The 14,043-nt window shown below is 43.0% G+C and overlaps 1 protein-coding gene across 1 annotated transcript in view; it reads right to left on the bottom strand.

The window, feature by feature from the left end:
• Nucleotides 1-257: 257 nt before the first annotated feature.
• The window catches only part of LOC134539874 (hemicentin-2-like), a 98,339-nt gene continuing 84,553 nt past the window's right edge, over nt 258-14,043 (bottom strand). Inside the window, exons 12-16 of the mRNA XM_063382603.1 lie at nt 9,434-9,593; nt 6,848-7,132; nt 4,086-4,406; nt 1,033-1,323; nt 258-271 (exon numbers count right to left, since the gene is read on the bottom strand). Coding sequence (XP_063238673.1) covers nt 258-271; nt 1,033-1,323; nt 4,086-4,406; nt 6,848-7,132; nt 9,434-9,593 — 1,071 coding nt within the window. The remainder of the gene's footprint in view (nt 272-1,032; nt 1,324-4,085; nt 4,407-6,847; nt 7,133-9,433; nt 9,594-14,043) is intronic.

Raw genomic sequence — 14,043 nt, forward strand, 5'->3', positions numbered from 1 at the left:
GTCGTTTTAGCTACTGTCCGAATGTAGTTTAACGTAGAGGTCTGTTTGGAACCAACTAACTCAACTGGAGAAGGGGTTAAGTGTTGTGTCCAGCCTGCGCATGCGTGCCACTGTTGTTTCGCTGTGTGGCGGGGGAAGGGGGGGGGGGGCCCTCACCCTCACCTCGCTGGCGTGCCACTGACTCCACACTTTGGGGATGGCTGACAGCTCTCGATGCCACTGTCGCCATCCTAGGTACACTTCAGTGGCCAGGGCCGTCAAGAGGAATGGACTGGGGCAGGAGGAACGATAAATCCCAGTGCCTTGGGCACTAACGGGCCTCCTGTTGAGATTCAGTATTATTTTAATATTTGGGTGTACCCTTATAGGACGAAAACTACAAGTCCTTTGTTAATAGAATTCACTGAAAACCTTGTGCGTAGATCACAATTACAGTTTTTAAATTTTCTAATTGTGGAGTTTGAAATGTTGTATATTAAATGATGGAGAGGAAACCCAATACATTTATTTTCCCCGGGTCCTTAGTTTTTCTCTATGACCCTGCTCATGGCTACCTTCGCGATGCTGCGCAACTTATGCTGCAAATGAGAAGCCTCTGGAAGGCGTGAGGCAGTCTGTTATGTTCTTATGGATGGTTGTTGAACTGTCTAGACAGGCTGCTCGACACTATTTAAGCAAATATTGATGACAGGTAAGTTTCGGGTAAGAGAGAAAGTACTGTTCCAAGTGAGATGAGTTGAGTGCTGGGTAGCAGAAGAAAAAGGTGTTTGCATCCCAGGGCGACAATGATTAGGTGATTTTGAATCAGCGAGTGTGGACCTCACGAGTGAGTAATTGTGAAACTGAACAGAAGAAATTTGTTTGAATCTTTAAATAATTTTGAAACTTTTTAATTGATTGTTTAATTTTTAGCTTACGTTTATATTTCATAATTAATGGAAATAAAATTTATATAAAATTGTAAAAGGTATGGTTTTTAGTTTAATTTATTAATAAGGTGTTTTAAAACTGTTTGACCTTGAAGGACCATACCTCTCGAAGGCTTGAGGATATCAGGCTGGCTGTCCGCCAGGTCTTTCGACTTGACAGTGTAGGACATGACGTACTGCTGCTTGCCGAGCGTGGCAGGTGCCTGCAGAGTTGGCGTGTCGCTCTTCTGGAGGCAGAGGGCGCCACTCTTCTGGAGCGAGGAGCAGTGCTGCCGCCGCGCGGAGATCGTCGCCACTAGGAACACGGCGAGGGCGACTGTCAGCGTGCTGCCCACCAGCGCGGCCGCCAAGGGCACCGCGTACAGTCCACTGCCGCTCGCGCCGGCCATCGGCTCTGGAAGTCGTTCCATGTCTCACAGTCCATTCGGGCGCGCTTCCTTTTCACTGCATTGCAGTTCAACACAAACACGGCCAGGTTTACAACCTGTCAGCTGACCGAAAATCAGGATAATTAATTATTTTTCTTACAGAACGAGCAACCTGCTTTAACATGGCTGGCCACCAAAAATGTTTCTTTTAGTTTAGGAACATTAGTGTAAGGCAGGGGAGTATCTAGACTTTGTTTTTGGGGAAAGGGGAAAAAGAGTTGCTGGCTGTAAGGTCTACTCCTTTGCCGTAGCGGGTAACCTTAGCCAGACACAGGGAGAGAGAAGACTGGAACAATGTGAGGGATGAGGCATTTTACTTTTCTGTCCTGGCCACAGGCTGGAAGCAGTTGTTGTAGATGATGATGATTATGTCCATGATTTTGACCACTTGAGTGACATTTTACAGCTTCCAGATACCATTTAGTAAAAAAACCTGGTGGAAAATATTTTTCGGCCGAACAACAAATATAAAAGAGCTGTAGAGATAAATCTACTAGAATAGCCCTTGAACCGAAGTTGCGCCATTAAAAAATAAATAACCAACATGGCTTTTGCTAGTTACAAACGAGATTGCTAAGAAATAGGTTTATTGGGTTTTAAGCAGAGACGAGCCAATCAAATACTCAAACCATCAATTACCATCAAAGCTTTAGTATTCGAGATATTTGATGTTCGATTCAAAGAAAACTATTTGTGTAAGGAAAAATTTGGAGATTCAAATGCTAGAGCCCACGTAGTTGACCAGGACTACATAATTTATTTCTACAGAAGCCACCAAAAAAAAAAAAAAATTGTTGTTGCCACCAGCAAAAATTCTTATAGCATGTTTGTTTAGCATTACAGGGAACATGTACTGATTTTTTATTTTACTTTAAAAGTAAAAATTTAATGGGTTAAGGGGCTCGCCTACTCGGGCACACACAGCGTGCAGAGCTTCAGAAGATATCACGCGCTTGAAAAACTGTTCACAGTACAAGAGTGGTGTCTGTTTACGGAAAGCATTTGGGAATGTAATGAGGGTGGATTAATAGTTCTGCTTCCGTATTTAATTTTAAAACTGTATTTTTAGGACGGTGAAAATAGTTCAAACCCGTTTTTTCAGAATAATTTTTAGGCTTGAAACATCCAGTGCAGAATCTTGAAAGCACTCAAGGGACTTTCGTTACACCTTTATTTTCATTTCTACGCCATTTAAGGTTATGGTTACCGCTCAATTCTCGTAGTCGCTCTAAGCACGACAAGAAGACAGCGGGTTGGAGGCGAACCTAACCTAGAAGCACCCGCGAGAATTGACCTTATCATTCCGCCTCACCACCCTTGATCAGGCGGGCCCCTTAAATGTTTCCTCTGAACTTAGGTTTGCGTGTTTTTCTCGAATATTTATTCCAGAATCTTGAGACGTAGACAAGGATTCAAGGCATTCTTTTATGAACAGAATTTGAGATTTGGATTAGAGAAAAAGTGAATTCTTTGACCCATTACCGTAAAACGGAGTAAATAGAAACAGCGAGGTGAATAGAAACAGTCAGCTCAGAGAATCATAAAAAAAAACTCAATTCTTCAATTGAAGGACCCACTCTCTAACGTTGCGCCATTCTTTACGGCCGCCATCTTAAACGATAACGTCACCGTTGCACTTTTAGTTATGACCGCCACCTTGAAAATTCGTATTTTTTAAAGTTAGAAAATTAGGATTTTTTTTAAAATTTATAAAAATAATAAAAAATAAATAAATTAAAAGTACTATGTCATGGGAGTCCTTGATTTGAATCCGGCGAGGTCATTCGATAAAAAAATGGCGACGGATACGTCCTTCACGGAAGCCATCGGCAGACTTGACCTCCCACCACTAATGCCTAAAATTACAAGACGGCGAAATTCATGATGGCCTCTGAGGTCAAAGGTCGTCAGGGTCAATAATATAATTCAGGATGGACGCCGTGACGACATAAGCCAACATGGCGACCGTGCAACGGTGACGTATTCAAGATGGCTGCAGTGACGTCTTGGCGGTCGGCATCTCACACCTCAGCCTGGAATCTGCCGCAGGAGGAACCAATATATATCTACTACTCTTGCGAAATAGAAAAAAATATTTAAACCAATTATTTTATTACAAATATTTGTTGAGCAGACAGTTTCAATTCACACCGTTTCACGGCACTGTCGTGAAGCGCTAGGGGGTCGTCCATTAATCACGTGATGTTTTTTTAGCAAATTTTTAACCCCCCCTCCCCCCTAGTGATTTATGGTGAGGTTTTAGACTAACTCCCCCCCCCCCCCTCAATAAATCACGTGTATTTGTTTGGTACAAAATATTTTAAAAAATTTAAATCTAATTTAAATCTGGAAAATTAAGCACATAAAAATGTCCAGACACACATCAAGGTTGCAGGTTTAATCTCACTGGCATAAAAATAATAAAGGAAAGGCTTATATGTGATTTACGCATGTATTCGGCGCCAAAATCACAGTCTTACTGGCGACTGGCAAGCCGAGCCGGGTGGCTCATGTTGCGGCGGGCGGGGATATTGTTGCCTGGCTACGGCGAGTCAAGGTCACGCGTCGCTTTTCGGTTTAGTAGAAATCGGGCGAAAAAAATAAATACACGTGATATCTCTCTACACCCCCCCTCCCCCTTGTGATATTTCGTGATTTTTACCGACCACCTCCCCCCCCCCCCCCCCCCTATCGAGCCTCACGTGATTAATGGACGATCCCTAGGCACCTGTTCTCTTCTCGGCGTCCCCGGGGGCGATGTCCTCCAGGACGAACGGCTCGCCCCTGCCCTTGGGGTTGACGGCGTACAGCTGCAGGCGGGTGCTGGCGGCCCCCGGAGACCGCACGTCCTCCAGGTTGAAGCGGAACAGCGGCCGGTCCCGCGCCGTCATGTTGAGCAGCAGGCGCGTCGTGCGCGACTCGTAGGCCTCCAGCACGAAGAGCTGGCCCAGGCCGCCGTCGTGGCCCGCCACGCACTCCACGCGCAGCGCGTCCTCGCTGCCGTTGGTCGCCAGGCGCAGCGTGCAGTTCTCCAGGGGGCTGGGCTTCACTGCCGACCACCAAGCCGCGAGATACTAGTACCAACAGCACTGTACCAACCATTTCACGCTATTTCTCGGACACACGCCGTTGCATATTTTCACTCTTTGGCACGGGAAAAATTTCAAAAACGCAAAATTAAGAAATATATAAAAAAAAATGACAACATAAACCCACAGAGAACACGGCTAAATCAGCTATGTCAAACAGATAAACCCAAAATATGTACCTGAACAGGTATTATGGACAACATAACGACGAAACACAGTACGGTTCCTACAACAATATATTTGCGACGTTTCGGGAACTGTCGTCCATAATATATGTTTATATTCATCGTTGTGTTCGTACGTTTGCGGCGTTGTCTAGGTTTTGTTGACTGCTTGCATTTACTGCTATTGTTGAAATCTGTCTTATTGTTGTTAGCCTACTGTGTCTGACTGTGCTGTTTTTTTTTTCATGACTAAATTACTTCCAAGAAATTCTTGTTCTGTCTGATATTTAAGTTTGTTTGCGTTAGGCTTTGCTGTCATCGTTGTGTTGTCCACGATACCTGTTTTGGTTGGGTTAACCTGTTTGACATAACTGATTTGGGCGTTTTATCTGTGAGTTAATGTTTTCATTATTATTTCTTAATTTGCATTCTTGAATTGTTTCCATTACAAGCAGTGCAAAACTGCAATGGTGTATTTCCAAGAAATTGTATTAAATCAAAATTTCCCTTTGCGGGGAAATTTAGAGAACGCGACTGCAAAAAAATTGTCAATACAAAGAGCCATGTATTTTTTTTTGAAAAAATCCGAATATTCATTAGATTGCAGAAGCAATTGTCTTCTTTGGTCAAGCCATTCAGGACGTGTTTGCTTCCTCATTGAATGACTGTGATTCGTGTGGCGACGTTTACATGAACCCGAAAGAAATCTGACCAATCACAAAACACAAGACGATGCTACAGTACTTTAACACTCAGCTAGTCTCGAAATATTTATGCGAAAAATGCATGGTTCTATAAACACACCATACACAATGAAAGTCATTTAATCAGGCGTCATATGGTGCGGCACATTCAGTAATCCGGCACCAATTGTGCCATTCGCTTTCAGGTGGATTTCAGCTGTTCATCTTGACCGCCAGGATACGGTACTGAGCCACCGTCATTTTTAGTTCCCTTGGAGTTAGTTATTATGGTCTGTTTACATTTCTGTTCAGTTTCCAGTTTTATAGTGTGGAATACCTACAATCTGGCCCCTATTTCAAACGAGCCAAGCGGCATTTGGCCAGTGTGTCAGTTTTTGAGGTGCGAGAGAATTTGTAACGCAAAAAAAAAAAAAAAAATTGAGATATGGGAAATATAAGTTATTTCTTTTAAGGTACAGTAATGATTTGATTTTCAGAAATACATGTAAAATCCTACAATTAAAAGAAGAACAGAAAGGAGGATAAAATTCCGATGTCTTTGAGAACCCTCAGAATTTAGTTTCATAATATGCTGTTTTAAAACTTATGATAAAAAAGCTTGAATTTGTTAAATTTTGTGATGTTTGGAAAAAAAACTGAGAAAGGAAGGGAGGATGTTAAAGATCATCTGCCCAGAGAGCTAGCTGCCTGAAATCGGGACATGTCTATAATTCAAATATCACATTATCACACTTGGTGTTCTCGTAAAAAAAAAAAAAAAAAAAAAAAAAAAAAATACTGACGTTCCATAATCCGGCAAAAATCAGAGGCTAATCTGGCACTGTTGTGATACAGAACATGCTGGGTGTAACAAGGAAATTCAAATTAAAATACTACGGAGAGCTGAAATGAATGTGAAGTCATTAAATTAAGCTGCATTAAAATAAATTTTAACTTATGCCACAAAAAAAAAATTGGTTGCCTGTAAAGTCGGTTTACGGACGATAGTTTAACGTGACAACGTCATAACGAAACATTGATGAAATTATTGCATAATTCAATGAATAAAATTGAATAATTTTTATTGAATTATCACTATTTTGTATGGATAGAAAGAAGGAGTGAAATGAAATCTACAATTTAATTGATAAATTTACTTTTATTTGCACTCATTAATTTAAATATGTTTATTACTTTAACGAAGAGATTATTTTAACTATATAACTTTTATACATGTTTGCTATTTAACTTCTTCCAATCTGTGTTATTCTGTTAAGGATAGGACGATGATAGGAAAAGTAGGGAACGAATGGGAGTGTTTCAAGTTTAATGAGCCTCGAAAAAGTCAAATCGACGGTTGTTCCAATCGAGTGGAAGAGAGATAGATGCGGCGCAAGCGTACAACGAGCGTAACGGACAATGTGCGTAACGGGACACGTCTTCGTGCGTGCAGCCGGCGTTCATCGATTTATTAGACGTTGTCACGTCCAAAAAAAATAATATTTAGATGAAACTACGAAGCGTGATGTTGAACAGGACGTGTAGCGACGCTACCTGCCGGCACCAGCTGGAAGACGCAGGGCTCCGTCTGGCGGCCGACCGCGTTGCTGGCCCAGCACGCGACGCTGCCGTAGTCGCGGTCCGAGGCGACGGCGTAGTCCAGGCGGTCTCCGGGGCGCCGCGCCGCCTCGCCGCCGCCGCCGCCGCCGCCGCCGTGGCCGCGCCGCCACTCGAAGGCGGCGGGGGCGGGCTCAGCCTCCACGCCGCACCGCAGCTGCACCGTCTCGCCCGGGGAGGCGCCCACCACGCGCGCCTCGTCGCTGCGGCAGGCCGGCGCGACTGCCCACAGAACAAGGAGCGAAATAAAGAAGTGCGACTCTTACAGTGGAAACTGAAACCATGTTTCACGCGACATGTGACGCTATCTGTTGGGCGGGCCCATAACTACCAGCAAATAAGAAATCGGAATAGAGGTTCTCCGAGGCGAACATATCACCGGCGTTTCGGTTACCTTACGATGACATCTTGCCTTCGATGCGGCTACAAACCAGAAGCCGAGCAAACCCAGACAATGGCCGCGAAAGCCTGCGATATTTACTTTTTTTATTTTTTTTAATTTGGATGAAATCTGTTTTGTAATTCTTACTCACCAACAAAATAGGAGCAAAAAAAAATTATATTCTGCATTTTTACGGTAAAATAATTTTTTTTTATAAATTGGTCTAAAATCGTTATGTTCAGAACAATAAAAAACAATTAGTGAGCATTTATGGTTTAAAGCTGATTCAATAAGAAATGCACAACGAAACAAATTAATTTTTCTGATCCAAGCACTTAGGTACAATTTTTGGCTCAGAAATTACGACATTACTTGAGTTTCAAACGTTAAAAAAAGTCCTTTTTTATTATTTAAATTAAGTTTTGGTTAAATGCTACTTAATTTCTTGATATAACTTGCATTTAGGTGCTATATAGCCGACTGGATTAAAATGCATTTTAGTGTTATGCGGTGTTATTTCGGGTTTATCGCAATTAATCAAATAATCTTGTCTCTAGGGACTAGACTTATGCGAATACAGTTTTTTTTTTCCATTCGAATCGAATATCACAATATTTAGAAATATAGAATATTTTTCTAATCGAATTTTAACATATATGTAGATATTTATTTTTCACTTCACAGGAGTAAAATTAAATTGAAACAAAACAAAGTAAAATAAAAAATAGAGTTAATATACATGTAACCAATACAAATAAGTGTAAAATAAAGCAAATTATAAAAGGACCTGCAATGCTTTTTATTAAACCAGTAAATTTTAAGTTTGGAAGTTTTGTTGATCAGGTTACTTACATAATAGATAATATTACTAAAAAATTTAAAATAAAAATCATTGATTACCTGTTAAAAATAAAACAATGCATGAATAATGTTGCAGTATAAATCTTAATTTCTTATTCCAGTCAAAATGAGTTTTTAGGCTAACTTTCCCTGTTTAACTATCGTTCCCACAAAAAAAAAATGACATAAGATGATGGCCACCAGTTAAAAAATATTATATACAATATTAGGGAAGAGACCTAAAAAAGGTTTGGAGTTATGTCTAGTGTGCTATGGTGTATATTGTATCCTGAAGTTACTATGATGTAACAATTATGTATCGTGGAATAAAATGATCTTTCAAAATCAAAACCAAACATGAATTTCCCAGTAAATCATACATGTAACATTTTTTTACAATTATTTTTTTGTGAATGTGTCCGACACGGCTTAGGCCTATAACATTCATGAATAATATGTAATTAGTATATTACATTTAACGATGAGTCTACGATGCATTCCAGTTCCTTCCACGGAATTTTGACATCGGCTGATTTTGGCTTCTTGTCATTATGTCTGCGCTTTCATCGATTTTGTCCGTCACTGAAGCAGCAATAAAGTATATGCAAAAAAAAAAAAGAGTCTACTATGTTTGGATTTGGAATTATTTATTACCCGGTAATTTTTTACTTGTTTGTGTCATTTTGAGGAATTTTAATTCAATAGAGAGAACATTTTTTTGTAGGTTTATAAAAGATTCCTTTGGAAATCAGTTTCCAAAAAATAGTTTGTTATGCTACAGGAAACTTTGAACAATACTAAGCATCTCTTACGAAATTGGCGCATAATTTTATATTAAATTCATGTTTCATTCAAGCGTGTATATATATATATATATATATATATATATATATATATAAACCACGGAAAAGATAATCGAACACCACACAATTGTAATTTATTTTGTTTTATGATGCTTTTTAATGTGCGCAGTTAATACTGGAAAACAATTCAGGGAACGGTTTACAAATAACTTTAACTATTGGAGGTACTGGGACAACAGGTAAGAATCCAAACACAGTATTAATGCGAACACTATTTTGTAGGAATATAATGTTGTTTTCATGTAAATGTAAAAATTTACAGTTATCTGAAATTTTACACGAATATTTGTGTTCCATTTACAAAAAAAAATTGCGAAAGGTAAACAATGTGTGAGCGAGATCCAAGATGGCGGCCCGCTCCACGCTCCGAAGCCTGTCCCCGGAGCGGCTGTAGTTCACTACTAGGTATAATGACGTGCTCGGAGCTGGCGGACTCACAGCGGACCCTGAGGCGGACGGGGCTGCTGCTGGCTTCTCCCTCGCTGTTGGCGGCCCTGCACACGTACGAGCCGCTGCTGTTGCGCGAGACGCTCTGCAGCACCAGGCTGCGCGCGCTCACGATCACGCCGGCCGGGATGTTCTGCGTCACCGCCGCTCCCTGGAGGGGGGACCCACGCGGAGTTACATTCCGGGAGGGGGTTTGCTGTCAAGTTCTGTCCTTTGTTGGTGGGAATGATAGATTTTTTGACGTGACGTCAAATAAACGATGAACGCCGGCTGCACACACGAAACAGTGTCCCATTACGCAAATTGTCCCGTTACGTGGTGTCCCGTTATGATAATTGTACGCTTGCGCCGCATCTATCTCTCTTCCACTCGATTGGAACAACCATCGATTTGACTTTTTCGAGGCACATTAAACTTGAAACACTCCCGTTCGTTTCCTACTTTTCCTATCATCGTCCTATCCTTAACAGGATAACACAGATTGGAAGAAGTTAAATAGCAAACATGTATAAAAGTTATAGTTAAAATAATCTGTTCGTTAAAGTACTAAACATATTTGAATTAATGAGTGCAAAAGTAAATTTATCGATTAAATTGTAGATTTAATTTCACTCCTTCTTTGTATCCATACAAAATAGTGATAATTCAATAAAAATGATTCAATTTTGTTCATAAAAGTATTGTTACGATTTACCACAAGGGGTTCGTAAAGGATAGCCCAATTAATAGATTTTATTTCACACACACAGTTTTATTTACTACCACTACTTGACACTTACAAATAATCTTCTAAATTAGCAAATAATTAATTACACTTAAAGAAATGTCAATTCCCCAGTCACTCGTTTCACACACCTCGCTGGGCCGCACTTCCGGCGCAACTCTCGCCGCAGCACCCCTCGTGGGTCTCCGCCGCGGGACTCCGTCGCCGCACTTCGCCGCCGCCGTCACACCCTTCGCCGAGATCCCACTCGACGACTCGCTCGCCACTTCACTCGGGACTCCGCCGCGCCCGCGACTCTATCGCCCGGAAACTCCCGACTCCACTGAACTCACTCACTCCCTGCCCTGGAACCTTCGTCCAAGGACTTCGCCACTATATCGCCCGGAAACTCCGCCGCGGGAGGACTCCCACTCAGTCTCTGACTGACTGACTGCCCTGGAACCTTCGTCCAAGGACTTCGCCACTCTGCCGCACCCGCGGCACTATCGCCCGGAAACTCCGCCGCGGGAGAACTCCCCACTGAACTCCTGACTGACTGACTCGAAGGTCGGCCCAACCTCCTTAAATAGCCCTTGGGTTCCCATCCAGAACAATCGGGCATGTCTCCGAGATATCTCGCGACCTTCGCCGTCGAAATGCCCAGAAACGCGTCGTGAGTCCTCGAAGGACGCGGTGGCTGCTCTAAGAACGCCGATAAAGGCGTCTGAGTCATTTTATTCCGCAGTGCGGCCTCTTTTAAGTAACCCGATCTGAGGCAGGTGCGCGCTGCGACGGTCAGGATGTAGCGGGATAGTATGACACGAGATACCAGGGAGAGGATGCGGGTGGAAGGGGGCGCAGACAGGCCGAACGAGTGCGGCGATGCCATGCACTGCAGCCAAGCGCGATCGTAACATTGCCCCCTCCTTAAACCTGTTCGTCCCGAACAGGTAATGCATCTCCTCCTGGAGGTCCCCATGCTACTCGAAGTTTAGGCCTCCTGCCTTTTCTCCATCGCGGGCTGTACAGTCTCACCAGGTAACCCTCTCTCGCAGTAGATGTTGCTTCTCTCGTCACCCAGTGACACTTCTGCGTTGCTGATGACCAATGTCGTTCAGTCAGCTGCCCGAGACGGGCCGATCGTTGCCTTGGACGGACCCGATTCTCTTGAGAGCATTGCTCGTTGCCTCCCAATGGTTCGCTTGTTTCTTCCCTTTTTCTCTCTGTTTGTTCTCTCGTAGCTACTTGTTCACAAAACATTTCTTCCCAGCTCTTCTGAGTCTCTTATTGATTACTCGTGCCCTCTTGGTTCTTCTGTGTCTCACCTGGACTGCACTTCGTTTCTCCTTGTACCCTCTTCATGACTCCTTGTGTTCTCATTTTCTCTTCTCGGTCTTTCTTCCCCTGTTCTTGGTCTTTCTTCACCTCTTCTTGGTCTTCCTGAATCTCATCTTGGTCTTTCTTGGTTTCTTCTTTGCACTTCTCTATCTCTTCTTGACTCTCTTCTCGGCTTTTCTTCAGCTTTTCTTGGCATTTTCCCCTCTCTCTTTCGTCTTTCTTCGTTTATTCTTTGCACTTCTCTATCTCTTCTTGACTCTCTTCTCGGCTTTTCTTCAGCTTTTCTTAGCATTTTCCTCTCTCTCTTTCGTTTACCTTCATTTCTTCTTTTTCAATGTTCCTTACTTTGTAACTCATCTTCACTACTTCTGTTCTTTTCTTCAGTTCTTCTTTCATCTTTATCATGTCCTGGCTAATTTCCTCTTCGCTGTTCTCTTCGCTGTTCCCCTCTAGGCTGGTTTCCTCTTCGCTGGTCTTCTCTTCACTGGTCTTCTCTTCACTGGTCTTCTCTTCACTGGTCTTCTCTTCACTGGTCTTCTCTTCACTGGTCTTCTCTTCGCTGGTCTTCTCGTCGCTGGTCTTCTCGTCGTTGGTCTTCTCGTCGCTGGTCTTCTCTTGGCTGTTCTTCTCTTGGCTGGTCTTCTCATGGCTGGTCTCCTCTTGGCTGTTCTTCTCTTGGCTGTTCTCTTCCAGGTTTATCTTCATTTCGGTCTTCTTTTCATTCTTCATTTCTTCCTGGCCATTCTTCATTTCATTCTGATCCTTCTTCATTTCCTCTAGGCTATTGTTTGACCCGCTCTTCGTTTCTTCATGATGGTCCTTACCCACATTATTTTCATTCTTCACTTCTTTCGCAGAGTTCTTCATACTGGTTCTCCATGCCCTCATGTCATTCACCATTTCTTCCAGGAGAACCCTTATCTTCCTGATATCTTCTACACTTAACTCTTCAGCAGCCATCTCTCTCTAAAGAATTTATTAATTAAACAAACTAAATAATTTTTTTCTAATACTGTTCTTAATTTTAAATGACTTAGCCGAACCTTCTTATTAAACTAACAATATCTCTATTACATTCAAAACTAACACTGACTACAGTATACTCAAACTAACTCTAGAGAATTTCAAATTCACTAAAGTTCTAAACACTAACTATATTCTCGTAAACTAAATTCTATCCTTAACTTTTATTCTAATACTCTAACTGAATCCTAAATCTATTAATTAGGGCTATCCCACTTCTGACACCAAAATGTTACGATTTACCACAAGGGGTTCGTAAAGGATAGCCCAATTAATAGATTTTATTTCACACACACAGTTTTATTTACTACCACTACTTGACACTTACAAATAATCTTCTAAATTAGCAAATAATTAATTACACTTAAAGAAATGTCAATTCCCCAGTCACTCGTTTCACACACCTCGCTGGGCCGCACTTCCGGCGCAACTCTCGCCGCAGCACCCCTCGTGGGTCTCCGCCGCGGGACTCCGTCGCCGCACTTCGCCGCCGCCGTCACACCCTTCGCCGAGATCCCACTCGACGACTCGCTCGCCACTTCACTCGGGACTCCGCCGCGCCCGCGACTCTATCGCCCGGAAACTCCCGACTCCACTGAACTCACTCACTCCCTGCCCTGGAACCTTCGTCCAAGGACTTCGCCACTATATCGCCCGGAAACTCCGCCGCGGGAGGACTCCCACTCAGTCTCTGACTGACTGACTGCCCTGGAACCTTCGTCCAAGGACTTCGCCACTCTGCCGCACCCGCGGCACTATCGCCCGGAAACTCCGCCGCGGGAGAACTCCCCACTGAACTCCTGACTGACTGACTCGAAGGTCGGCCCAACCTCCTTAAATAGCCCTTGGGTTCCCATCCAGAACAATCGGGCATGTCTCCGAGATATCTCGCGACCTTCGCCGTCGAAATGCCCAGAAACGCGTCGTGAGTCCTCGAAGGACGCGGTGGCTGCTCTAAGAACGCCGATAAAGGCGTCTGAGTCATTTTATTCCGCAGTGCGGCCTCTTTTAAGTAACCCGATCTGAGGCAGGTGCGCGCTGCGACGGTCAGGATGTAGCGGGATAGTATGACACGAGATACCAGGGAGAGGATGCGGGTGGAAGGGGGCGCAGACAGGCCGAACGAGTGCGGCGATGCCATGCACTGCAGCCAAGCGCGATCGTAACAGTATGCAATCATTTCATCAATGTTTTGTTATGACGTTGTCACGTTAAACTATCGGCCGTAAACCGACTTTACAGACAACCAATTTTTTTAAAAAGATTTCTTAGGCTACTAGGAAGGGGGGTGTAGAACCCCTTCTGCGTAAGCCCTTGATTACCACCAACAAAAATTAAAAAAAAAAAAAAATGAAAGCCAACAATGGGGTTAAGTGATTCTATCCCCCCCTCCTTACCTCCCTGAAATATTTGGTAAACTAAAAATAATCATAGTGAAATGTAGTTACAAGTTTTAAAACACGGACATTTCTGCTCTGATATGTTAAACGAAGCTAAATGAAGGTATTGAAAGGTTTGTCGCGGCGCGGCAGTTGCG

This window comes from Bacillus rossius, chromosome 1 (genome assembly GCF_032445375.1).
Source record: "Bacillus rossius redtenbacheri isolate Brsri chromosome 1, Brsri_v3, whole genome shotgun sequence".
Classification (NCBI taxonomy): domain Eukaryota; kingdom Metazoa; phylum Arthropoda; class Insecta; order Phasmatodea; family Bacillidae; genus Bacillus; species Bacillus rossius.